We start from the raw sequence: 26,929 nt of genomic DNA, 5'->3' as shown, positions 1-26,929 counted from the left end.
ATGAGAGGAATACTGGCAGCATTCACTTTATTGTGTGTTTTAGCACAACAAACATTTGGTACGAAACAGACTGAAGTTGCCACCTTAAATCAAGATGGCTCGCTCCTAACAGACGATGGTATGATCTTTGATTGTGATCTATCTAAAATGACTGAGATCGATTGAGTCGGGAATCGCGGTTTAGTTGATTTATTTCAGTACAAGATAAAAATGCGCCAAGTCCGCTGCTTTCAACAAGTGCCTTAAACACATTGTAATCGAAGATGTGTTGAATACTGAGTAGATTCGGTAAGGTAAATTTTGTGCTATTCTTTTTTTCTGTAGTTTAAAAGCTCCTTTTTATGTTCTTCTGTAGCTGTGAACCTCCTATATTGCACAGTGTCTCTCGAAACACTTATCTACTCCAGTTACCAAACCGGGTATCCAAATAGTTTTCCCGACTTTTATAAAGAATGATTCTCATCACCTTCTCGCATGCAGGAATGCATCATGTCATATTATCTCGGCCGTAGTGCACTAGCCCGCTCTGCGTGCGCTGAGCCAATATTCCCATATTTCCTATTTACGAATGAACGCTTTAAATTCTAGCGGATTTCACTCGAAAAATATGTCAATTTTATATTTTCTCCCAAACGAGCCACATCAGAATGAAGTATGGTGACACTAACACGAAAACGGCCCCCGCGAGTAGAGCGAGGGCTACAGCGGATCACCTTACCTGGTCATGCTAAAGGGCACCCGACAGCAGCGGGCTTTTTCTTGGTTATCTACGAGATTTCCTTGATATACTTAGAAGCGCATATCATAAACCATCGTTCTTCCTTTTTGGCGACTTCAACTACCCAGATATTAACTGGACCGCAGTCGCAGGAAAAACTGCCCCAAATAAATCTAAAAGGTTCCTTGATTTAACACTGGACTTCACCCCCACTCAAGTCATTGACCAACCAACTAGACTTGGCAAAACACCCATGTTTTTAACCCCACTTGAGCATGTTCAAAACGTCATTCATTTGCTATGATTAAGTGTTCACCAAATCTTAAACATGACACTCACTTTCCATCAGCAGAAATATGCCCACGCTAAAATTTATCGAATATTTAAAAAACAAGACTGCATCTATTAACGCTGAACTTTACGCCTATTACATCAGTGAACACTTTACTTCCAGAACTGTTCAAGAGACCTGGAACCTATTTTGACATAAGCTGACCGATCTCATTGATGACTTTATTCCAACCATCTGCATTAAATCCGATAGGAATAATCTCTGGTTTAATACGAGTCTCAAAGCTCTAAGTAACAAAAAAGAAACGCCTCTATAGGAGAGCAAAACTTATTGGCCTCCTTCAAGATTGTGAAGCACACAAATAACTCTCAAGAAAATATTCCAAAAACATTAAACATGCTAAAACAAAATTTCTATCTGACGACATGCCATCAATTCTTCACACGAATCCAACTCGATTTTGGTAGCTTCTATCACTAAGCATTTATTTTCGATCACCGGAATTAACCAACAGCGACGAAGATCCCATCAATGATAGCGACTGCGCAACACCCCTAAACAACTTTTTTGTATCCGTATTCCCAGTTGAAAACCTTGACAGGATTAGCTCTCCTCTGTTATTGCCAACCAACGTCATGCGAATTGTTACAATATCACCCGCTTGAATAAGTTCTCTTATCAGCACACTAAAGCTATCATCATCTGCTGGGGCGGATACTATTAACTTCAAAATTCTTAAGAACACTTATATAACTGCCAGTTCATACTTCAGCTTAATTTTTTCCCAATCTCTAAACACTGGCCGTATAGTCCAAAAGATTGGAAAATTGGGAACATAATCCCCGCCTATAAATGGGGTAGCCGATTACTCGCATCTAATTACCGTCCACTTTCTTTGACTCACGTTCCATCAAAACTTTTTGGAACATATGCTGAACCTCCAGCATAATCAATCACCTTAACTCCATTATTTTTTTACCCTCATCAACATGGCTTTCTAAAAAATCTTTCTTGTGAAACCCAGCTCACCCAATTTACTCATGACTTGCATGTTAACATGAAAAAACACCTATCAAACAGATGCCCAATTCCTAAATGTTTCAAGGGCCTTCGATCGAGTGCCACATAATCGTCTTCTCACTAAGCTTTCAGTGCCTCGACTTGACACAGCCATCAATCCTGGAGTCATGATTTTCACACTTCCCGAGTACAGTTCACAATAGCTAATCAAAATAACTCATCCGTTGCAAACGTAACTTCAGGTGTTCCCCAGGGCGCAGGACGTTCCCCACTTTTATTTCTTATATACATTAACGAGCTTCTGCATGACATCAATTAAAAAATTACTGTTCGCCGACGACAGAGTCATTTACCATCCGGCCTCAAATCTCTTCGGTTATCTTACACTACAAAATGACTTGACACAAATTGTGGCGTCGAAGTCGCGCACCCGCACGCCGGCCGCGTGACATAACACCTAGCAACCGAGGTGCAGTTGGAAAGCGCCATGCCAAGGGCGTACTTGGGCCGCTGGCGGGGCGCCGCAAGGCGGATTGCGCAGGTGACCTGAGGTGGGTTAATATTTCATAATGGGCGTACGCAGACTTTCGCCGTGAACGAAGGGGCCGGGATGGGTCGACACGCACCCCGGTGATACACACCCGTTGTCCCCCATTGCGCGGCGCCGAAATTGGCGAAGGGGGACGTCGCTGCCGATCTTCGGTTGGTAGGTGTTACGTGGGGCTGTGGCGCCATCCCATGGCTATGTTGCCAACTTTGATTACGTATGCTCCAACCAGCCCCAGGTCAGAGCATGTAAAAGAGCACAAATGCGAAAGCATTGAAAAAAAAAGGCCCATAATGCACGCGTAGAATATTAATATTCCACTACTTCTCTTGATCTATGACCCGACGCTTGACTGAATGTTACCGAGCTAGAAAATGCTTATAAAGTGCTGATTCATAGTTTGTATTTATAGGCAAATAATTTTGTCTACAGTACGTAAACTAACACTTTTAAAGCACTTTAGACGGCCCGCGAAACTCGGTTTCTCGACGTATCGTGCTGCAATTTACTACAGAGGTGCAAGCAAATAAAAAAAGTTTCAGTAAAAAAAAAAAGAAAAAAACTTGCCTCGTTAAAAACAAGTTTAAAAAACCTGTTCTAGGCAACCTACGCCACCCCTTCTCGAACGATGTACGCACAGGGATAAAGGGGCTTTATACTCCAACGTCAACGAACGTAACGCGCGCCGGCGCAGACCGACGTTCGTCGGCCACTCTACGCCGCGCCGAAGAGCGCCTGAACGATGGTGTTTACAGTCCAGCGTAAACCAACGCTGGTTCAGCGCGCCCCAACGAACTGTCCCACTATGCGCATGCGCGTCTCCGTGGCAACCGTATCGTCTCTACAGGTTATCTATGGGCGGTAGCTTGCACCACCTAGCCTAGAGGCAACGGTCAGTGTGGTTCGTCCTCGTGTTGTCATGCCACGCTTCAAAACAGCCATACGGGTTAGCGGTCATCAGTTCAAAAACAAGAAAATGATGGTGATAACGAGTGCAAACCAGCATTTATTTTCTCCTAATGTCACACAAAGTTCAACAAAAAAAAAAGAGGAAAAAAAAACACGTTATCGCGTCTGTCGAACTTAGCTGCTTCCCGGGTTCACCAGAGTCGTCCCAAGCAACTCCGGCGATTCCGCCGTAATGCTTCCAAGAAATCGATATTCCACAGAGACCTCTTTCTGACAGATAGCCGGTGTGTTATCGTCATAGTAGACTTTCACGCTGACTTAAGAAACAGACACCGAAGAGAGCGAACGATGCCTAATATATGCAATGTACGCGTTCGAAATTGTAACGCACATTACAAAGCCTATACAAACAATACAGGATACAGTCCAATTGTTATCGCGTATCGCTAATATGATTTACAAGCTGAGACAGCCCAGTTGAAAATTTCCGTAATTTTTTTTTTCTAAACTAAATAGTTTAGATGTTTCACTGCGTTAGCCGTTCCCGTACATTCGACGACGCTTTTTCGATCGGGAACGACTGCCGGTGAGTGCGACTAGCACATGATAATAAATAGCACACGCATTAGGTCATCCCTAACTCAAATTAACCCTACCTTTGGCGCGTTACTGATCTTCCAGCTTTGGCCGGCACCCCAACACCACGGACCCCGTCACCGGCTCGTTAGTTCGATAGGCCTATCGAGAGCCGAGGTTAGCATCCTCAGAGCGGTCCACGTCCACGCACACACTCGCCCAGTCAAGCGCACGAACGTTAAATACGCACACGAACACGGGAACGACAACAGCACATGACACACGGCAAGAACGAACGACCGGTTCAGATTATAATGCAATTAAATGCAAAGGTGCAAGCGAGCTGGACAAGAATAACGAAAATAATTCCTGGAGAGGGAGACCAAGAAACAAAGGACAAACACAAATCTCCAAACACAACTAGGTGGTGACTGGTGAGCGACCGAAAAAATCTGCCTGGTCCAGGTATCAAATCAAATCAAATCAAATCAAATCAAAGCTTTATTTTCCAGAAACACTGGAAGGAGTCCCAGACAAAAAGCTGTTGAGACAGCTTGACTGGGTCTGGGACCCTTATTACATGGCAACAGCTTGGTAGTGCACAACACTCTCCTAGCGTAACATTTGAGAAAACAAAAAAATATAAAAAAAATCGGAACTTTGTAAACATTATAACACTAAATTAGGGAACAACGAAGATATAAGAGCGCAAGTCTGGTTTGCTAATCGTGTATATGTTTATGTTGTTTGTGAGGCATTTATTTAAAACAAGTGGTAGGTTGTAATGTAAAGTTTGAAAGTTGTAGTTCGTGCGGGAACAAGGGAGGACCCATGCTTCTCTGCGGCGTATGTTGACATCACTGCTATGCCTTACAAGCCGGGACCTCTCCATTACAGGTGGAGCGCTCTACCAACTGAGCAAACCAGGCGTTACACGTCACTAGAGCAAACGGGTTTTATCAGCTGCCGTCTAACACCAACAAGGGTGAAGCTTGCAATTTAAGGTTATAATTATAATGCAATTAAATGCAAAAGTGCAAGCGAATTGACAAGAATGACGAAAATAATCCCTGGAGAAGGGGAACAAGAGGGACAAAGCGACAAACAAAAATCTCCATCAGATCCCAGAAATGAGCGTCTCGCTCACTCCGACTGGCCCAGACGACTCGACAACCAGATTCCCGAATGCGACTTTCGCGCGAGGGCTTCTGGGATAGCCTTTGTCGGCGCCGTCGCCGTCCACGTTGAACGTAGGGGATGTCCAATTCCGTTGCAAGCTCCGCTGTCGCGAGTCGAGCTGCTCAGCGCTGCGCCGCGTTCAACTTGACGTTGGAGTATAGACACCCCGTTCACACACAGCGTCAGCGAACGGGAACGAGCGCGTGCGCTCGTTGACATTACGACGGAGTATAAACAGCCCTTAAGTGCTGCCAACAGATAACGTGCGCCGCGTCGAGGGACGGCCGGGCGATTCGGGTTAATAGCAAACGATACCGCAAAAAGAACCAGAATCAGCCGGCGCTCCCTCGACGCTGCGTAAGCCATCTGCCGGCAACACTTATTCCTACGCCAGCATCGTTTCTAAGTTGCAGCCTAGATCGCCCAGAATAAGTTTCTGTCTTGTTTATTTTTTCCTTGAACGAGGTAAGTTTATTTCTTGTAAGCATCGCCCACCTGCTTGCACCTCTGTAGTACACTGCAGCGAAACACGTTGAGAAACTGCTCCGTTTAGAACGATATGTTGATAACGCAACCAAAGGAACGTATTTTCAACGTGTTTACGCGCGTTTCAGCGGGCATAATCACGGCATTTGGCGGGTGCTTTTTTTACAGAATGGAAAAGGGGAAGGTAGGCCAACCACACACGGCGTTTTTTGTCCACGTCACTTTGGCGTTTGGCGCTGTGTGGCACGACTCGCGCTTTTCATGAAACGATGCAAAATGTAGCTGCTATAGACCGTTTTATCGTGGGTAGCGCCGTTTTGAATACTGTGGCACCATTTAGCGAGCGTCAGGTTCCGCAGCAACGCTGAGTGGTTAGAAAATTCGGCAAAAGTACTCTTCGTGGCGCCGCTCCCGCGTTGAGTCTTCTGTTGGGTGCTCCAAAGCTGAGTATTAGACCTAGGGCACGTCTTGCGTTTTCTGTGCTGCGAATGGTGTTTTTAAACTCATTAGGAAAGTTTCTTGCCCCGCATTATGACATCCGCCAGTGTGGCGATACTGAGAAGAGCGACACTGAACGTGCACCAATAGAAATTGAAGGCGATTACTAAAAATATTGTACGAGTTTACAGCGATTGAATTTCCCTTTGGGTTTTTTGTAGTTTTAAATGCGATACACCGGGATTATATTTGGCGTTTTGTGACGTCCACAACAATTAAATATAGTCTGAACAAGGATGCGCGAAATAAGAGCATTGCAGGGAACGAAGGCAGCTCGCTCTAGCTTGCAGTTGTTTATAGATGTTTTAACTGAGGATCCCTGTCGACAAGCGTGTCCTTTGTTTAGAACTGGAAAAAGCGAAGCCGAGATGGGCCCCCTGCCAAAGCGAGTCCATCAATGATTCAACCATTCAAAATCGATGCATCAGCATGTTTCAGCTACACAAATTAAAGTTTTCTTTCCAGTTTTCTTATGTACAAATCTGCAAAATAAAAATAACCCAACCGCGTTGTGACGGTCAACTAAGTTCACGGCTCTCTGCTGTCGTGCAGGAGATCGCGATACAAAAAAAACCCGCTAGAACTAACTTTTCGACAATTTCGAGTCATACCCTGTGTCGGAAATGAGCCTTTAACTAAGCGTCGTAGATGCTAAAATCAAATCAATGTTACCACTGCAAGATATCAGCGTTAAGATAAGTTAAGTAACGAAAATTTACAAGCAAAAAAAGCGATTGAACGGCTAGCATTTCAAAGGTTATGATGATAACGGAATTTATTGCATTATTATCATAACCGTAAAAATGCACGCCGTTCAGCTTTCTTGGTGTTAGATTGGTGGCAGCTGATAAAACCCCTTTGCTCTTCTGTCGTCTAACTCCAGGTTAGCTCAGTTCATAGAGCGCTCCACTGTATCGATAGGTCCCTGGTTCGACAACAGGGTCAGTCGGATGTTTCCAGTCGCGTACCAGTCACTTAGCTGTGTTTGGAGATTTGTGCTTGTCCCTTGTCCCCCTTTTCGAAGGCTTATTTTCGGCATTCCTGTCCAGCTCGCTTGCACCATTGCATTTGACTGCATTATCATGATGAAAGTGATTTTTCCAGTAACATGCTACTATCGTGGAAGGAACATCTCCAACGGCGAAACATTAAATCTAGAAGACCCTTGCGAAGGATGGACGTGCCACGCTCCGGAGAAAAAAGTTACAGTAATGGGGTAAGTGCATAAACTAGTGGATACTTCAGCTTGGGAGTTGGTTGTTCATGCTTATACTTAACAGCGCACAAGAACAGACACACCTCAAAGATTCACTCACACAAAGGAATAACACTCGCACTGCGCTGACTCTTAACTCTTGTTTGCATTGTGCTTTACCTTCATTTTCTTTTACACTTATATATTATGGACTAATTTAAGCTATGGCTGATATAACTAGGTAAGGTCTCCTAAATGATCCAACTCTTTTTTTTTTTTATAAAGCTACCGAGGGGTGCTAACATATAAGCTATCTAGCGTGATGTTGCTCGCGGTTTCTATGATTTCTAGCGTAAGTCTGTTATTGCTCCTCCCCAGTACGGTGCATGCAGTTGACACCTTTGGTGTCAACGCCTTTCAAAACGCTACTGGTCTGGCTATCAAGGGTTTTCTGGACTTAATAACTGTCTACTTGACACATAGAGATAATATATATACATACTAACTCTAGAGGAAAAGGTCCGCCATTTTCCCATACATTCTGGCTGCCGCAAGCGGCGGATCATGCAGGCAGACCCTCGGGGTCCCAAACACGGCTACATCATCAGAGCAGTTTCGTGAACTTCAACAATCCACGAACTTACCGGTGGAAAGATATTCGCGTTCCTTTCGAAGCTTTCTTTTTGCATAGCGCGCAGATGTACGGCCTCCCGTCAACACTAAACTAAACCATATACCCGGCTTCGCCGGTGGGGCGCGGGTGGGCGCGGTTGAGGAATACAAAACTGCGCAACCACCAGATTTCCGAGATTTCGACAGAAGGGAAGTCAATGCAGCTTAATGACTTTATTGCTTTTTATAAGCGTTAGAATAGCTCAGAATTTAGTTTACAACGTTAAATTATCACTGTTTATATTGCTGAGAGTTTTCACTCTTTGCGTTTACCATGGCAACGTTGCTTTCTTTCTCTCGTGTTCTGTCGCTCTCTTTTGCGATCGTTCACTCGGGACCCCGGGTGTCAGCGCACGGGATTTGCCACTACTCCTCACCCACCTTTACCTCCCTGACTTGACATCTACCTCTGCCATCTGGGACAACATAACATACTTGCAAAAAAACTGGAGTATGCATAGGGGTCTTGTATTGCTCCTGTCCTTAGTGACCTTTTTCTTGCCTTCCGTGACAGAACCTTGCTGCAGAACCTGGACCACTCAAAAATACTGCGTGTGCTTCGCTACGCTGATGATTACTTGGTGTTCCTGGACACTGACGATAACACCTTCACCACCTTGGTGGCCAGTGTTCTTTCCACTTTCAAAAACTGCCTGGATTCGTCAAAACTCACTCACGAACTCCCTGTTGAGCGATCCATAAAATTATTAGACCTTCGATTGTTCATGACAAACCATCACGTCCGCTGATATTACGAACCTAGGGCAAAAAACCACTCCTTAACTATAGCTCAGCAAACTCAAAGCTTTTTTTTTTTGTTCTTTTTTTGAAGGGGCATTGCAAATTGTTGTCTAAAAAGCTTTCTTATGAAGTCATGCACGCACAGAGTACACACGAGCTTCGAAATGCAAATCTCTCAGTTGGTCTCAGCAGGGTACCCTGTCTTTATTAACAGCAGTTGCTTAATGCCTATTCAGGGAAGTCAATTATGTAGGAGCTATGACACGCAGTCCAAGAGACTGCACTACTAGACCTGTTATTGTGCCGTATCCTCACAACTTTTCCCACGAGCTGAAGGAAACAGCCGATCGAGTCAATATTGGCATCATCTTTTCCACTCGATCCGCATAAACTTTACAGCTTATGTAAAAAGGTAAACGGGCCTTCTATACGACCAGCGTGCTGCACCAAGAACCACCAAACTAAGTGTGAGGGAGTGATTTATTCCTTTCCCCTTTCCTGTAAAAAGCGCTACATCGGACAAACAGGAAGATGTCTCAACGACCGACTTCGGGAAAACAATAAAAATGCTATCAAGGCCGACTAAGTTCATTTATTCCTGTGCCACACGGACATGGCAAATGCCATTCAGGGCGAATCTCATTCGGGAGCCGAATGACATTACATTTCAAGCCCGTGCGACACGTACATTTCTAATGTCATTTTACGCCATGATGATGATAGCGCCTGCTCTCTAAAGAAAACTAATTGTAAAGTTTTTGTAAGCTAAATACGTTTGTGCAAGGTTATGATCACTAAAAATTGTCTATAGGTAGTTTTAAGCAAATTTTGCAGTAAATTACTTTACGTTTTTTGCGTTTCCGCTGTAATTCGTATGTTGGTGACGCTCTAGTTGCTCTAGCCGCAATAAGCCAAAGACTGAAGCTGACTAAAGCGAAAGGAAATGGCGCCTGTACATTCGCGAGTGTCGGTCCTTGTACCGGAGGACGGTAAACGGGTGCCACGGTTAATCAGTGCCCTCACTTATTTACGTGTCAAGCACCGTGCCGAGCAGCAAAGGCTCGAAGTAGAAGCTGAGGACGCTCACACTCGCGTTTGTGAAATCGAAGAGCAGCGCTGCTCTCGAACTCCGTGGCTCTGGCTGCTGCTTTCGCTGCGTAACGCCCAGTGCACCGATCGCGGCTGCTTGCGGCGCTTGCGGCTCCATCGGAAGAAATTCGGAAGTTCGAACAAAACGTAACAAAACCGAGAAGAAACGCGAAAAAGATGGCGACGCAGGCGAAGTGGCTGTGTCTACTGGGTTAAAGAGCAGCCACTTGCAATTATGTGACAACCCGCGCTTCAAGTCTAGTATAAAAGAATGCATACATAAAAGCAAACACAAATAAATAACTTTTAATTCAGGTATACTTTGATTAACGTAATCACATTGGAGTTTTTTTACTTGGGGCCTGGGGTAGAGGCTACAAATTTGGCCCGTGACCGAATGAGTTCTGCCGAACCCCTTCAGTGGCAAATGACATTTGCAGCGAATTCCATTCGTGCAGGCCGTGTAGCACCAGCCGAATGACATTTGGGGCGAATGTCATTCGTTGTAAATGGCATTCGAGTTGACCGTGTGGCACGGGTCTAAGACATTCATTGCCGAGATTGCGGTTCCACTCCTGGCCAACTGCGCCGTACTAGGCAGAAGCAATAACAAACTTACACAAGAAATCATAGAAACCACGAGCACTGTCACGCTAGATAGTTCGTGTTAGCACCCCTTCGATAGCTTTATCAAAAAAAGAAATAAAGAAGACTAGTTAGGAAACGTTACCTTGATATATCTGCCATAGCTTAAATTAGTTATTTATATATAAGAGTAAAAGAAGATGAAGATGAAGGACAATACAAACTAGAGTTGAGAATCAGCGCAGTGTGAGTGTTCTTTGTGTAAGTGAACTTTTGAGGCGTGTCTGTTCTTGTGGACTGCGAAGTGTATGCACGAACAAACATAGCTTACAACATTTGAGCAATAGAGCGATTTACTGTGTGGTATAAGAATTTAAAATGTTTGGTAATTTTATCAAATTATTTATAAAGGTACAGTGCTAAAACAACTTAACGCCTATACTTAGCCGTCATTTTACATGACACTATTGCTTTCAATTAATTCATTTAATTGCTCATTGCCGAAAATGAATAGTAAGAAAGAGACACTACCCTTGTAAACAGTTCAAACACTTTCGGGAATGTCTGTTTCGAAACGGAAACATTCGATCGCATATAAGTAGGATTAGCGAAATAATGCACACGGTGTTTTATTTTATTCGAATAGACTTATAAAAAAAAAAGGGGGGGGGGGGGTTGCAATACATGAGTAATGTTTTCACTGCTTGTGTATCTGGCTTGGTGGTCAATAAAGGGGAGGATCATCCTCACGATCAGCAGAACCACTAACATTCGTTAATTACCTTTTTAGTCTATGGTTTTATGGGTCACGTTGCAATCGCAATGTTGACCGCAGTTAGGATTAGAGCAAAGTGTGAAGCGATAACTTTATTCTGCCCCGCAATGAAGGAAAAAGAAAACCATAACGCCATAGACACAAAACAGAGGGGAAACAAATGCACTATACTCCGTTTAACGATAACTTGGCGAACTGTGGAAACTGCGGCTGCCGTAAAAAAATAAGAGCGTCGGAGCGAGGTATGTGACATGAAGTCACGGGAACATGTGTGCCAGTGCACCGAGGAACCGGCTGTTGTTTGTTGGCCAAGAGTCGTCTGCTGCGAAACCAACCAACTTCGGATGAACGTCCACCGTCGCAACATTGCCGTCCGCTAGAGTAGCGAACTCTTCGGGAACAGTTCATGAGACGACCCGCTAATTTGTCGCGGATGCTAATAGGGGCAACGGCGCTACAAGGAGACAAATATTGGGACCGGATACGGATGTGGCGTAACTTTTTTAGTTTAAATATATTTGAAACTCATAAATTCTTCAATATTTAGTCGTGAATTTTTCATATTCGGGAGTGAATAAGACTGCATTCAAACTGTAACGTCTGAAGCGTACGAATCCTGGGTATGCCCTACTGCAAGGTCCACGAAGAGAGACAGTCGGGAGTGACAGCGAATGTTAGGTCCCCTACCCCTCCATTGCCGGAGGACCGTGACACAGTGGGAGTGGCAGCCGAAATTGCTGAGATGAGCAAGAAGTTATCGAGTGTTTTGAACAAGGTCACGAAACGAGAAACGATATTGGTAAAAGTACAAATAACTACTTAAAAAAAACTGATAACCAGGAAAATACGATTAATGAGCTAGCCGCGAAAACAACTGGCCTGGAAGCCAATGTTGCGGACTAAGCGTGTGAGATCACAAACTTAAAGGCAGCATTAACAAAAATGAGCAGTGCTCTAGGCGCAAGAACATTGAAATTCCCGGCGTGAGACAGTCGGAGGACGGGAATGTTCTGAACTTAATAAAGAACCTCTCAGAAAGATTTGAACTGCCGACAATATCGGAGCATTCTGTAGAGGCAGCTCACAGACTAAGGACGAGAGAAGGACGAGTAGCTCCGATATTCTAGTACAACATAGCTCCAATATTAGTCAGGTTCACGGAAAGGAACACTCGGCCCTCTATGGATCAAAAAACGGGTTGCACTAAAAAAGGAAAGAATTTACGTAAGCAAGAATAAACATGTTTTCGTTAGACAGAGAGAGGGTGTTGCAGTGATCCGGAATTGAAAACGAAACCAATTTATACAAAGGGAGCTAGGTGAATGAATGGCTCCATCAATGAAATACATTATTTTGACAGTTTTACTCATTGGGACGAGTAAGTGAGTCAGGTAACAGATAAGGGAAAATCAAAGGAAGTACTAAATATAATACAGATTAACGTAAGGAGCACCAGAAAAAACTGGGAACTTAATGTGTACCTAGGAAGAAGACTAGGTAGTGTTGTGTTAGTTATAAGAAGAACACATAAAATCAGAGGAGGAGTGGGATTATCAGTTACCTGGTTTTCACTCTGTGTCATTATGCAGAGAAGAGAAAAAATGAGAAGGCGTACTCTTTTATACAAAAAAATGAATGGATAGCTGGGCATGTTGCAGCATCTCTAGATCATGCTGAAATAATCGTTATTTCAGTAAGCAAAAATTACCTTTCTTTTCTTGCTGTAGCCTTATACAGACCACCCAGTGCAGATTTAAATTTGTTTTACAATGAGCTTGAAGGTGTACTAAGTAGGTTTAACAACAACGACTGTGTAATCATCATTGGAAATCTGAACATTGATGTTATAAACCAAAGCAAGTTTGGAGTTGGAGGCGATCTAGACATATTGTCTGACCACGGTTTACAGAACGGAATCTGTGATTACACGAGAGAAGAGTATCTAGGTGACACAGTAACTAGAACCTGCATAGATCACGCGATTATCTGAATCAGAGATAGGATAACTGTATCCGGTGTTATCAAGAATAAAGTCGAGGATCATTACTTTATAACCATAAAAGTTTACGTGCCAATTCTGCTATACACAATAGTGATAATGATGGTTTTAAATGTATCATAGATTCCAAAATAATAGACCCTCTTATATGTGAATATAACTGGGACTATTTACTGGGAAAAGACCATGTTGCAATTTACGAACTTATTACGCATAGAAGCACATATAGAGTTATTCTAAGAGGAATAAAAGTTTAAACAGAGAATACGAGAAAATAACTGGATAAATAAAGACATTTTAGAACGGTGCTATACTGAAGATTATTTGTGGAATTGACGCAAAAAAAAAAAAAAAAACCGACCGACATTCAATCATGAAGAGAATTCAGGGAAATAAGAAATAAAGTGACTGAAAAAATACGGCAAGCGAAGAGGAACTGTCACAATATCGAGTTCCACCGGTCAAAAGTGGAATGGGGAAAAAACGTGGGAAGTAGTCAGTAAGATAATCGAAAAAACTACCGAAGAAAGCGTGGACGACGCTATGCGCAAACGATTTGGCGGAACAGAGTTTGACACTCTGGGTAGTCAATTTAATCATAGCTTCGTGAAAGAAATACAAGATTTGCGGAGTGAAGCGCAAGAAACCGTAGAAGCCCCTGACAGCTTAACTAGTTACCCAAACTCAGCCTATTTGCCGTCCATGACGGAGCAAGACTTGAGTGACATAAAAACAAATCGTAAGGGTGAAGGCGAGCTGGTGAATATTAACCATGTTGAATTAACCTGAGACTCGAGTAGAGAGGAAACATCAAACTGTAGAAGGGAAAGAAAATATTACAGGACGACGTCTCACCAGCCCACCTGCACCCTTACGATTTTTTCTATCATCATCCCAGAAGCAGGCTTAGTCCCCTTTTCTTTTTGTTTTGAGACGTCGTCCTGTCTATTTTCTTTCCCTTCTACGTTTTGATGTTTCTTCTCTACCCCAGTCTCAGGTTAATTCAACATGGTTGAGCGACATATTAAAAATGATAATACTCACGAAGCCAAAGGGATATGATCGGATTGGAGTAAGAGATATATACCATAATTTTGATCAAATAAAAGATATCTTGCTTGTCATATTAAATGAAATTATTGAAACTGGAACAATGCCAGATGTGTTGAATGTGGCATTAGTCCGTCCAATATACAAAAAAGGTAATCAAATGTTGGTATCAAACTACAGACCTATAGCAGTTCTACCAGTTATATCCCAGATTACGAAAAGATTGTCTGAAATTACGCAATCGTATTGCCAAAATTGTTTCTTTATTAAATAGCTGCCAGAACGGCTTTAGACAGCAAAAAAGCACAACTCTCTTGTTGGAGGATTTTACATACTACATTCACGAGAGAATAGAGAACGATCATATAGTCCTAGCACTTTTTCTCGGCCTAAAAAAAGCGTTCAATACCATTGATCACGGCTTGTTATTAAATAAACTAAAACAATATTGGCTTCAGATGACCTTTTTTATTCAGCTCTAAGAATTACTTTCATAACCGTACACAACGTGTATGGATAGGAGGTAGCATAAGTGACGCCTATTCCGTTCCTTCCGGCGTACAACAGCGGTCTATCTTAGGTCCCTGCTATTTAATTAACATTTAAAGAAATGACTTAGATAAACTGTATCTAAATCCTTGGTTATATCAATACGTGGACGACCCTGCAATTGTACTGGAACATAAAAATTACGAATATGCAGTTTCCATTTTTCACAGTGACATAAACAAACTAGTAGATTGGTTCTCCTGGAATACTATATTTGTAAACAAAACCAAGACAAACTCTATTGAAAAATTTCATTTATATGAGAAATTTTTGTGCCCAATGAAGACATACAAATTATACAAGATAGATATGAACATATATATAAGAGAGATATAAGAACCATATATAAGAACTGCATCAGGACCATATAAGAAACTTGAGAGAAGTTTCTTATATATCTTAAGCAGTTCTCATATAGTTCTTATATGTTCTTTTATGTCTTGTATGATTCATATGTGTTTATTGAACACAAGAAATTTCTCATACAAATGGCTTTTTCACTACGGAACTTAATGTCCTTCCGGACACACAAAAAAAATGAACCTTGTACGTCCTGTCTATCTCCATTCCACCTATTTTAATTCTTGTGACTGCTCTCCGTTCCTATATGCTGCCGAAACAAAATATTAAGGAAAAAGTTTAGATGAAAGCTTAACAAGAAATGCACACGTTGAAAATATAATAAAGCGCGTACGACTGGTTTTTGCGTATATATGTACGAACTAAGAAATGTCTATTATATTTTACTTGGGAAAAGAGTGTACGAAGCACTAGGAGTCTCCCTCTTGCGTTACGGAAACACTAATCTGCCTAAAGGAATAGATTGATTGATTTTGGGGGTTTAATGGCGCAAGAGCTACGAGGCCATCTGCGCCTAACGATAGTGACAATCAGCATGCTTTGGTGAGAGTTTTAACAAAGTGCAACCTAGGATTTGGTAAAGCTATATTTGGTATAAAATGCCAATGCTAGTAAGAAAGTCTATTACCCTGCTAAAAGGGACTATGGGATTCTCCCCCAGCAGAGGGCCGGATGAAACGGGATCTGTTGTTGAAACAACTCGGGAAAATAAATACGATGCTTGGGCTCCAGAGCGGGACAGGACCACAAGATATGCAAAATTGTAAGAGAATCACCAGACTGATCACAAATAGGAGGATCTTCCCCCCAAAGTAGGTACTTATGAGTGATGAAAGAATGCCCAATTCTCAGACGGCACAGCAAGGTTTCATAAAGACGACTCTTGCATGAAGAGCTTTCCCAAGCTCCAAGAACAGGCTTTGTAACGTGGAGCTTGTTTTCGCACTCCCTGTCCCATTCCAACTGCCAACAACGAAAAAGTGAGGACTTTACTAAAGGCTTTATATCCTGATATGGTAAACAGAAAGACGATTGGACTAGGTTTCCCACAGACCCTGCAAGCCTGTCGGCCTTCTCGTTGCCCTCTATGCCAACGTGACTAGGTACCCAACAAAATGTTATGCTTTGACCATCATGTAGAGCAGCGTTGAGTTTACTCTGAATTTGTTGTACAAGCATGTTTTTAGTGTCTTTAACAGAGCAAACTGCAACAATCACACTTTGAGAATCAACAAAAAGAACAGCCCTAGTTATTTTCTTATGTAGAATGTAGTCTATTGCCATTGATACTGCATAGAGTTCTGCAGTAAAAATGCTAGCAAATGAATTAAGTCGCTTAACTTTAGAGAAGCGTTCTGAATACACAGCGCAGCCAACGAAGGATGAAGTCTTGGCGCCATCTGTGTAAACGTGAAGATAACCATCATACTTGATTTGTACTTCACAAAACTCTTGCAGTATTACAGCATGGGAAATGCCATGTTTGTTAAATTTTGTGAGCGACCAGTCACAGACAACTGGCAGTGTCTTCCAGGGTGGAATACGGTCGTCGACATTTCGAATGAGGCCGACCTGGTCCAATGAAAGATGCAGTGAAGTGCAAAGTTCTTCAATGCGGGAGCTTAATGGTGTCACAATGCTTGGCTTGTTGTTAAAGAGACGGGAAAATCTTGACCTTGTAAGGGAAGAATAAGTAGGGTGTTGAGGGTCAGCCAGAATCTTAAGAGCATACGTTAGGCTAAGATAAGTTCGTCGTTTGTTCAGTGATAGCTCATTAGCTTCTGCATATAAACTGGAGACAGGGGATGTTCGGAAAGCACCAGTTGCTAGTCTCAACCCCAGGTGGTGAACTGGGTCCAACATTCTGAGGGCAGATGGCCGGGCCGATCCATACACTGCCGCACCATAGTCAAGACGAGATCTTACAAGAGCATTGTACAACCGTAGAATACATTTTCTGTCAGAACCCCATGACTTATGAGATAGAACTTTCAAAAGATTCATAGACTGAAGACATTTAGTTTTTAAAGCTTTCAGGTGTGAAATAAAATTAAGCTTTTTATCAAATGTCACACCAAGAAATCTGTGCTCTTTCCTGACAGGTACAGGGTTTCCATTTAGTTCCAGTGATGGGTCCAATGACAGCCCACGACGCAAAGAAAAGGGCACACAGACTGTTTTGGATGCAGAGAAACGAAACCCGTTCTCATCAGCCCACTTGGAAAGTTTGTTTATGGCTATCTGCAACTGGCGCTCACAGCTGGAAAGGTTACAAGAGGAAGACGAGATCTGTATATCATCAGCGTAAAGAGAATATGAAACAGAAGGAGGTAGCAGTCGTGCAATTGAATTCATTTTTAGCACAAATAAAGTTACGCTCAAGACTCCTCCTTGAGGGACTCCATTTTCTTGCACGTAGGAATCAGATAGGTTGGAGCCAAGACGAACTTGAAAAGTCCTGTTTGTTAGATATTCCCTTATGCATTGCAGCATACGGCCACGGATATTACATGCATACAGATCTTGAAGAATCCCATGTCTCCACGCTGTATCATATGCCTTCTCCAAATCGAAAAAAACTGCGACACAGTGCTGCCGGTTTACAAATGCCTCACGTATAACAGTTTCCAAGCGTACCAAGTGATCGAGAGTAGAACGACCTCGGCGGAATCCACACTGGTTGTTATCAAAGGCCCTCTGCTGTTCCAATACATAAACCAGTCGCCTGTTTATCAGCCTTTCAAATGTTTTTCCGAGGCAGCTCGTTAGTGCGATTGGGCGGTAACTTGATGGTTGTGAAGGATCTTTATTAGGTTTTAGAAGGGGAATAATATATGCATGCCTCCAAGCCTGAGGAAAACAGGCCTTTTCCCATAAGGAATTAAAAAAAAGAAGAAGGTTTTCAAGGGATTCCGTGGACAGGTTACGAAGCATTTCATAGTGAAGCCCATCGGGCCCAGGAGCAGATAGCTTTTTTACATTAAGGGCCATCTCAAGTTCATATCGCGTAAATGGCCGATTATAAGAGGCTGCCTTTCCTCCAGTTACGACTAGCTTTTGTTGCTCCGCACGGGCTTTAAACTGTGTGAAGTTAGCACTGTAGTTGGCTGAGCTGGATGAATTATAAAAATGTTCTCCGAGGACGTTAGCAATGTCTTTTAATGACGAACAAGGAGCATTAAACGTTGGGATTAGGGATGTCGCGAACCACCCTAGGTTCGATTTCGAAAGGTTTCGATATTTGCGAAGCAAACTGAGGTTCGATTTCGAAAAATTTCGATATTTTTGTACCGACCGAGGTTCGATTTCGAAAAATTCGCAACTTTTGTCCACAGCGGAGTTTCGAATTCGAAAATTTCGAAGCTTTCACGGTTTCTAAAATTTCGAATTCGATTATTTCGAATCTTTTTTTACTTCAGGTTCGATAAATTCGAAGATTTCGAAATTCTTTGTTAAAAAAATTCGAAAACTTCGAACGCTTCGAATTTTTATAGACATAAAGTTCGAACAATTCGAAGATTTCGAATTTCTTTTGGCATAAAGTTCGAAAGTTTCGATTCTCTTTTAACGCTAAATTCAAAAAAAAAAAAAAAAAAACCTTCGAAGATTTTGAATTTTTTTTTAATCCAAGTTTTCAAAGTTTGAAGTCCGATTTTCAAGTTTTTCTACAGTTTCAGTTTCAAATAACGTTTTCAGGACTCACTGGTTTTCACAAAATCAAGTTTAGAAAAGTTAGGGTGTGATATCTAGATTCTGCGAAGTTGGTCAGGCAATTAAATGAGACACGAGTGTCCCGGACGTGCTAGAATATTTGCCAGTGCAGAATTGTGACCGCCAGCCCGGGGGGGGGGGGGGGGGGTCTTTAACCTGCATCACGCAGTAGTGATTGCACGAACACACTGTTTTACGAGACTCATCCAGTTCGAAACGGCCAGGGGCGAGCAGGAGGTTGAGGCTCAGAAAAACCTGGAAGCGACCTGGCAAACTACCTCGCCACCCCTTGCACGCTGGTAGTAATCCGATCCGGTGAAGTTTATAATTGTCCTGGAGGTTTATTTTCTGGGACGGAGGAATCGCCTCGCAAAAAGCACAAAAGCCGACACAACTCGAGGTCGAGGAGCGTTCTACCATACAAGTGGCGTCGGAAGAGGAAAAACGGGGGAAAAGAGGGTAGCGGGGGGGGGGGGGGGGGGCTTTAGCCTCTTTTTCCCCCTTGCAGGTATTTTGGACTGTTAAAGAAAACAATACGGGGAAAGAGGGCGTGGTCGAGCTTATTTTAATCTGAAATTATTTATGCATATGTATAGCTACTGTCGCTCTTCACTGCATAAAAGGTTGCGTAGATGGTCACTGTTAGAAACTCGTTGTCAGAAGGCACTGCTCGTCACATGCTTAGTGGTTCGGAAGTTCAAAGCTATGTCTTTTCGACCTAAACACCTGTGCCGATAGTAACAAAAGAAGAAAAAAAAAGAATAAATGCGGGAATAAAAAGCAGGAGAAAAAAAAAACTATCAAGAATACGTCGGAAGTGTTCTATTCTTGCATATTCAGAGGTTCAGAACTTCGAAACAAGTTTCTTTTATTAAAATGTGTACAGGCTAAAAGAAACACGTCCCAGGAACGTGAAGCGAAAAAAAACAAAAAAACGTTTTCTTTTAATGACGTGCTGAACTTGAACACTACTAGAAATCTTCTGCAATGAGTTAATTTATTCCTTAACGTGAAAAAACAATAAATTTATATATTATTTTGTATTCTGCAGATGGCAATGATATGTACTGTCTGTGGTGTTAATTTAAATGAGATACCTCAAACAACTTAGACGAAAATAAATATCAAGTTTAGGTCATAATTGCATGCAGATACATGTTTGGACATTTCTTCGAAACTCACGTTGAATAACAATAATCACATCTTAAGACGGCACTTACCTAGGCTATACATAGATCATTCTTAAAAAAAGTATAACATATCTGCCATAAATAGCTCCGGCTGCAGCGTGCTTCAAATCTGGCACAAACAATAATCGTCAAAAACCCGTCGTCCGTCCTCGCCCCTTCGGGGATTTATTTCTTTAAACCTAAGCATGCCAGAACATTGAAATAAATGACATTGTCTTTCGTAAGAAACGCAGCACCGCGTGTAAAAGTTCGAGAAAAAAAAATTACGAATGTACCCCACTACTTGAAATCAAATGAAACCGTCCGCCGGTCTTTCGAAGTTCGACGAACGTCGAACTTTTACCCTAAAAGTTCGAAGTTCGTCGAACTTCTGACTTTTCAGAATTCGAAAGTTCGAAACTTTTCAAATTTTCTTGATAAATAAGTTCGAAAGTACGAAATTCATCGAATTTTTTGGTCAGTCAAGTTCGAAAGTTCGACAAGCATCGAACCTTGCAGCGCAATAAGTTCGAAAGTTCGAAAAAGATCGAATTTTTTAGCGTAATAAGTTCGACGGTTCGAAAAGCGTCGAACTTCTTAGCTTAACAAGTTCGAAAATTCGACCTCCGTCGAATTTTACGATATAGACAATTCGAAAAATCGAAATCTTTCGAACCTTTCGAACCGCTTGATTCGATCATCGAAACTTCGATTCGAAAAAAGTTCGCGGCATCCCTAGTTGGGATGGCAAAGCACCTATAATCCCCATTTACTTTCCTATATCTGTCCCAGGCCTCTTTGGCAGGGACAAAACTAGTTAGAGAAGACAGGTACTTCATCCAAGACTTCCGTTTTGCCCGCTTCCTAGTCCAACGAGCCTTGGCTTTTCGGCGTTTAAACTCCACAAGGTTGTGCGAAGTGGGATATCTACGAAATCTTTCCCAGGCCTTGTCTTGATCTGCCAGGGTTGTGGCACACTCCTTGTTCCACCAAGGTTTACATTTTTTTGGCACATTACCAGAAGTTTGTGGAATAGAGCGCTGAGCAGCCCTTAGTATCTGCTCAGTAACATGAAGTGTAGCGTTCTCGGGTGACAAAGAAGAAAGGATCGAAGGATCTAAAGTGGAGTGAAGATTAAAAAGTGTCCAGTCAGCCTTGTCTAATTTCCACCTAGGGGGACGCTTTAAAAGATTAGGCAACGGAACAGTACTTTCTAAAACAATAGGATAGTGATCACTTCCAAAAGGGTTATGGAGAACCTTCCATGAAAAGCAAGGTGAAGCGATAGAAAGATCAATAGATGTGAATGAGTTGTGTGCTGCACTAAAAAAAGTTGGTTCTTTCCCGTTAAGAAGACGCAGCTCAGAAGACAATAAAAGACGTTCAATAACACCACCCCGGGAGTCTTGACGGGCACTGCCCCACATGGGATGATGAGCGTTAAAATCACCCAAAACTAAAAACGGTTGAGGAAGCTGTCCTACAAGTCCCTGTAGCTCTTGAAGATTGAAAGGAATATTTGGTGGTAAGTATAAAGAAACAAGCGTTACAAGGCGGTCCACGAGGAGACGCACTGCAACAGCCTCCAGAGGTGTGCGGAGTGGAACTTGACAGCAAGCGACTCCACTCTGCACAACCACCGCAACGCCACCAGAAGGACTGGAAGCAGGACGGTCTTTCCTAAAAACCTGATGACGTCTTAAAATGTTAAAAGAATTAGAGTGAAGATGAGTTTCTTGCAAGGCAAGAGCGATGGGTCGAAGCTCATCCATAAAATGATTGACATCATCAATATTTCTTAAAATACCGCGACAATTCCATTGCATAAAATGTAACTTTGTCATCTATTAAAAAAGTGTGTAAATATGTAAATATAAGGAGATAAAACCTAGCAAAATAAATAAAACTATGGAGAGCCAACTCGAGCTAGGTGGAAGATGTGATCACAATGCAACCGCTATCGGGGCTATCACTTGGGCGCTACTACAGGTTGCTTCTTTTTAGATTTACGAGAAGCTGTCTCCCATTCCATACCATCCTGGTCGGACCCAGGAGTAGACTGACTGTCAGCATCAGTTGGTATTTTCATGTCCTGTGAAGTGTCTGGTGGATGGAGCATGACAGAGCTAGTCCGGCCTGACACGCGTGGGGGAAAACCCCGGCCACGACCGGATGGAGGAGTGGCGGACGAACTGGGCGAGGGGTCACCCAAGCTTGTCTTCCCACCTCCTTTCACAGGAGCTGCATGGGTACCATGCTGCTCCTTCGGTAGGGGGACCCTCTCCAGCGAGCAGGAGCGAGAAGCTCGCTCCTTCCTAGAAGGGGACCTAGGAGAGGGGACAGGCGCGGCAGCTGCCGGCCTGTCCTCGGATGGAGGGGCAGCACGCGTGCTACCACCAGGGACTGGGGGAAGCTGCTGCTGCCCCTGTCGGGGAGCTGGGGCCCTGAGGTCGGCCGCCAAGATCTCGGGAGAGACCTGGCAGGCCCTTGACTCCGAGCGCGGTGCAGGGCCCCTGCGCACCGCCTCAGCATAACTACCCTTTGACAAAAAGGAAAAACGCTTTTTTGCTTCCACGTATGTAATATTTTCTTTGACTTTCAGGGCAAGAATATCTTTTTCTTGCTGAAAGAAAGGACAGCTGCGGTAGTAAGCGGGGTGTGGTCCACCGCAGTTAGCGCAATGGGCCACGGCCTCGCAAATGTCGGAGACGTGGCCTTGACTTCCACACTTTGCACATGTCTCCCTTCCGCGACAGCTGCGTGACCCGTGGCCAAAACGCTGACAACGGAAGCACCGCTGTGGGTTGGGGACATAAGGGCGGATCCGGCAATTAAGGTACCCTGCTTTGATTGTCTCTGGTAGAGTGTGTCTCTCGAAAGTCAAAATAACATGCTTAGAGGGAATTTCTTCACCATTCTTTTTAAACATTATTCGTTTGACGGCGATGACACCAGAGCCTTCGAGGCCCTCAAGAAGTTCATCCTCACTGGTATGAAGGAAGTCATCCTCAGAGAGGACACCACGAATGGTGTTAAGTGTACGGTGAGGGCTCACCGACACTTTCAAGTCAACGATGTTGGTCATCTTAGAGAGTGCTTCACTTTGTTTTTTTGTTTCTACCTCCACAAGGAGGTCTCCACAGTGGAGCTTCTTAGCCTTATAGGAGAACCCTACAAGGTGCTCAAGAACTTTCGCTACAACAAAGGGTGAGAGCTTTGCAACTGGTTTCTGTTCATCCAGCGAATGAACGACAAAAAACTTTGTAAAGGTTTCTTCCTTAGATTCCTTTTGAATGGTTTTGTGTTCAAGGCAGCGCCTTTTAAAGGCTTGCCCTGAACGGGGTTTGGAGGGGTGGGGCGCCATAGGAGGGCAAAGAGTGTTCGGTATCCGCGGTGCACCGCCCACCACCGAGCCCAACAAGGGGTTAGGTAACGCACCATAACAAGAAGGGCTTGGCTGGAGACGTTACGCTAACAGTGCTGCCGGGAAACTATACCCAAGTGTGGGTCAAGACAGAGGTCCATTGCCACCCAAGGTTAGCCCTTGCCGCCAAAGAGGGGTGAAAAATGAGTAAGATAAGTAAGAGAGAAGTAAAGGAAGCAGGAAAGGTAAAAGTGAAAGATCGGAGTGGATAGTAGAAGAAATGGCGACTAGACTGAATCATCCTGGCCGGGCCTTACCAGGACTCCCGTCTATGAGAAGCGGGGGCCGAAGTGGTGTATTGCCTCACCCGGGGGGCCCCGAAGGGTCCAAACCTGACCCGGGCTCGGCTCAACCACCAGGATTCCCTTTTCCCCAGACACGGGAAAGCCACGCACAGCCATACGTGGGCGGGCGAACCCGCATGGCTCGGGGTCCGTGGAGACGCCACTCTCCAAACACCTGCTTTCACAGGTGCCCCCTGCGGGGTGCCTAAAGGAATAAAAGGTTAGGCTAATATATATAATTCAGATAGTATTGCATATGGTTCGAAATTTGAAACTTATGATAGCGGTAAAAAGTTGGCCTCTCTACAAATATTTCAGGTTGAGGTATGAGGGAAATTTGTAGTTTTAATGAAACATTATTATACTAACGATTTCAACTATAGAGTCAACAGACAAAAACATCCGAGGCATTGCGAAACCTTTTCCATTCCTATGGCTTACACGAATTACGGAAGGCGTTTAAGAAACTATTATATTCCATTCTACTTTAATAAACATCCGCAAGAATTTTACGACTAGTCGTTTCAGAAAGACACAAAACAGAAATTGAAGGAGTGGCGCTCTCGTTATGTTTGAGGTGTTTACATACTGTCCTTTCATTTGCATGTTCACTTTACCAGTGCTGTGTTAACATTTTATAGCCTGATCTGAGTAAACTGTTTGTATTACCATTGTATTAATTATTTTGAGCACTCTGTTGGGTTGCCACGGTTCCGCACATAAGCGCTCGCGCGCTTATGCGGGCCTTCGGTCAAATTACGTACAAGAATGGCTCAATAAACGATTTATTATTATTATTATATTCTAAAGATGAAAATGCTCGAGTTCAATTACCGTTAAAAGAAAACGAAACCTAGAACTACTTTTTCTCGCGGACGGTACTGTTGCTGTGGCGGTGAGGAGGCCTCTGTTGCCTCGACCATGGAGTGTTCTCACGTGACTTGCTCCGTTCCTCTTGTTGGGTCGCGGGGGCCGCAGCCTCCACAGTTCGCCAAGTTACCGTGAAACGGAGTATAGCTTCATCATGCTGACAAAGACCGGGGAGCACATAATCTGTTGTGAATGAGCTGGGCACATGCAATGTCCGTGGCATCATAGAGTCACATGACTGTGGCATCACACAACGTCAGGGTGTAGCGTGACGTCATGATGCCACATGATATGCTGTCACGTGATACGGAATCACGTGACCTAGAGCAAATCTAGCAGATTGCATTTTTATAGCAATTCTACCAGACGGACACAGCGCTACCAAGCAGTGCTGTATTCCGTGCACTTCTTATACTTGTGTCGTTCGTTAATTTTTTTTTTTTGCGCCGGTTCCATTTTTACGATCATCAACCAACTCGCCCAACTTACCGCCTTGTTAGACCTTATACCTAAAGCGAGGTCATGATGTCAAGTGACGTCATAATTTTATTTGATGTCACGTGACGTCAAGTGACACCGTAACACCAGTCACATGATGTTACAACGTCACAAGGTGACATGACTAACAGCATACGACGTCGTGGTGTCATGTGACCCGACGTGGAGTTTTATCGTGATGATGTCACGGGACACTGAGATCACGTGACACCCTAACGTCATAATGGCGTCACCGTCACTTCAGCCTCCACGGTGGGCGTGGGTAGCAAGTCATCGCAAGCCTATTCGCTCCGTGCGACGCGGCTCGCGCGCCGCCGCGCCAGTCGCGTCGCACGGACTTTAAAATTTTAACTTTAATGGCATATATTGACGATGGGCAACACAATTTTAAGTAAATTGTACCAGCTGGGAGCAAATATTTAGAAAGGTAATTAGCAAATTTCCCGTCATTAAGTGGATATTTTTATTACGTCAGCTCGCTTTGCAGTTAATTATCACTTTATGCTATTTACCTGCGTACGTATTAGTCTATTACATCGCTCTACACGGTCAAGACCAGTGCATAGAGTATATCTAAATTCTGAACGCGGACATCGACTTCATCAAAGGATTGGCCCAATTTGTGTGAAGGACTGCTACGGGTGATGGGTGGCTAGACAAAAAAATGTCCTACCTGTTGTTTTATGCTTCTTCCTTTCACACATTTTCGCATAGAAACAAAAAACAACAAATGTCGCGAGTCGGTGTTGTGTGTGTGTTCTTCTCCTTGTTCTTGTGTTTATTTGTGCTGTTTACTATTATGCATACAACATTTCCACCCTGTATTGGAATAAAAATTCTTCTTGACCACATGTACTTACACTCAACACCAAACTTAAAAGACAGAACATGATAGTGACAAATGTGTTTCGAACTTCATTTAATTTATTTATCTAGAAACGCTGGCAATAATAAAAGCAAAACAAAAAAAAAAACAAAAAAACATTGGGTCATAAGTTTGTTAATAGATTCAACACGAAAATTAAGTAGGCTATAAAATATCTTTACTCAAAGATACATACGAGTTGGACATACGAGTTGCGCACCCATGTGCTTGGCTTTACATTTTTGACTGCCAAAGTCTAGTCTACATTCAATTTTGAATAATATAACTTATTCTTGTTCCATTAACAATGGTGCATTCAGGGGTGGTGCATTCAGGGGTCTACATTGACTTGTTACTTGCTTTCAGGTGCCAAATCAAGAGGAGTTACGGCAACTGTCTCTTACGTTTCAAAAGTGGTGAATACCCAAACTGTTGTCCTGGCCGTTCATTGTGTTAGAACACAACAGTCATAATAAAAAAGTCATTTTCGGTGTAGTAATTCATTCAGTCATTGAGTGCAACATATTTTTCATGTTGCTGTAGCAAAACGAAATTGAATGCTTCTAAGTAATCGTTCTTGTGTAAGATATTATGGAAGTAGTGTTATGATGGTGACTATGGTGATTAGGAGTTTATTGGCGCAGCAGCTACGACGGCCATAATGCGCCAAACTTAACGTATTTAGAGCATACTATAATCAAATTTTACTTTGAAACTAGATATTTACAAATGGTATAAATATCCAGTTTGTTTTAAAAAGTCTAAGACACGGCTGAAAGGGACTAAAGGTTTATCGCCAAGCAAAAACGAGGGATGAAATGGGAGATGATCCCTAAAAGTTCGAGAAAACATGATTGACGGAGTGGTT

At 43.1% G+C, this 26,929-nt stretch overlaps 1 protein-coding gene across 1 annotated transcript; it reads left to right on the top strand.

Moving 5' to 3' along the window:
• On the top strand, nt 1–26,518 carry LOC120847458. Its single transcript, XM_040219227.1, has 3 exons — nt 1–118; nt 7,330–7,441; nt 26,428–26,518. The coding sequence occupies exons 1-3, from the start codon at nt 1–3 to the stop codon at nt 26,516–26,518; spliced, it is 321 nt and encodes a 106-aa protein (XP_040075161.1).
• Nucleotides 26,519–26,929: the final 411 nt, after the last annotated feature.

This window comes from Ixodes scapularis, unplaced genomic scaffold (assembly GCF_016920785.2).
Source record: "Ixodes scapularis isolate PalLabHiFi unplaced genomic scaffold, ASM1692078v2 PGA_scaffold2__306_contigs__length_199485367, whole genome shotgun sequence".
Classification (NCBI taxonomy): Eukaryota; Metazoa; Arthropoda; class Arachnida; order Ixodida; family Ixodidae; genus Ixodes; species Ixodes scapularis.
Note: the sequence above shows the minus strand (reverse complement) of the source record. Positions and strands in the feature narration are given on the sequence as shown.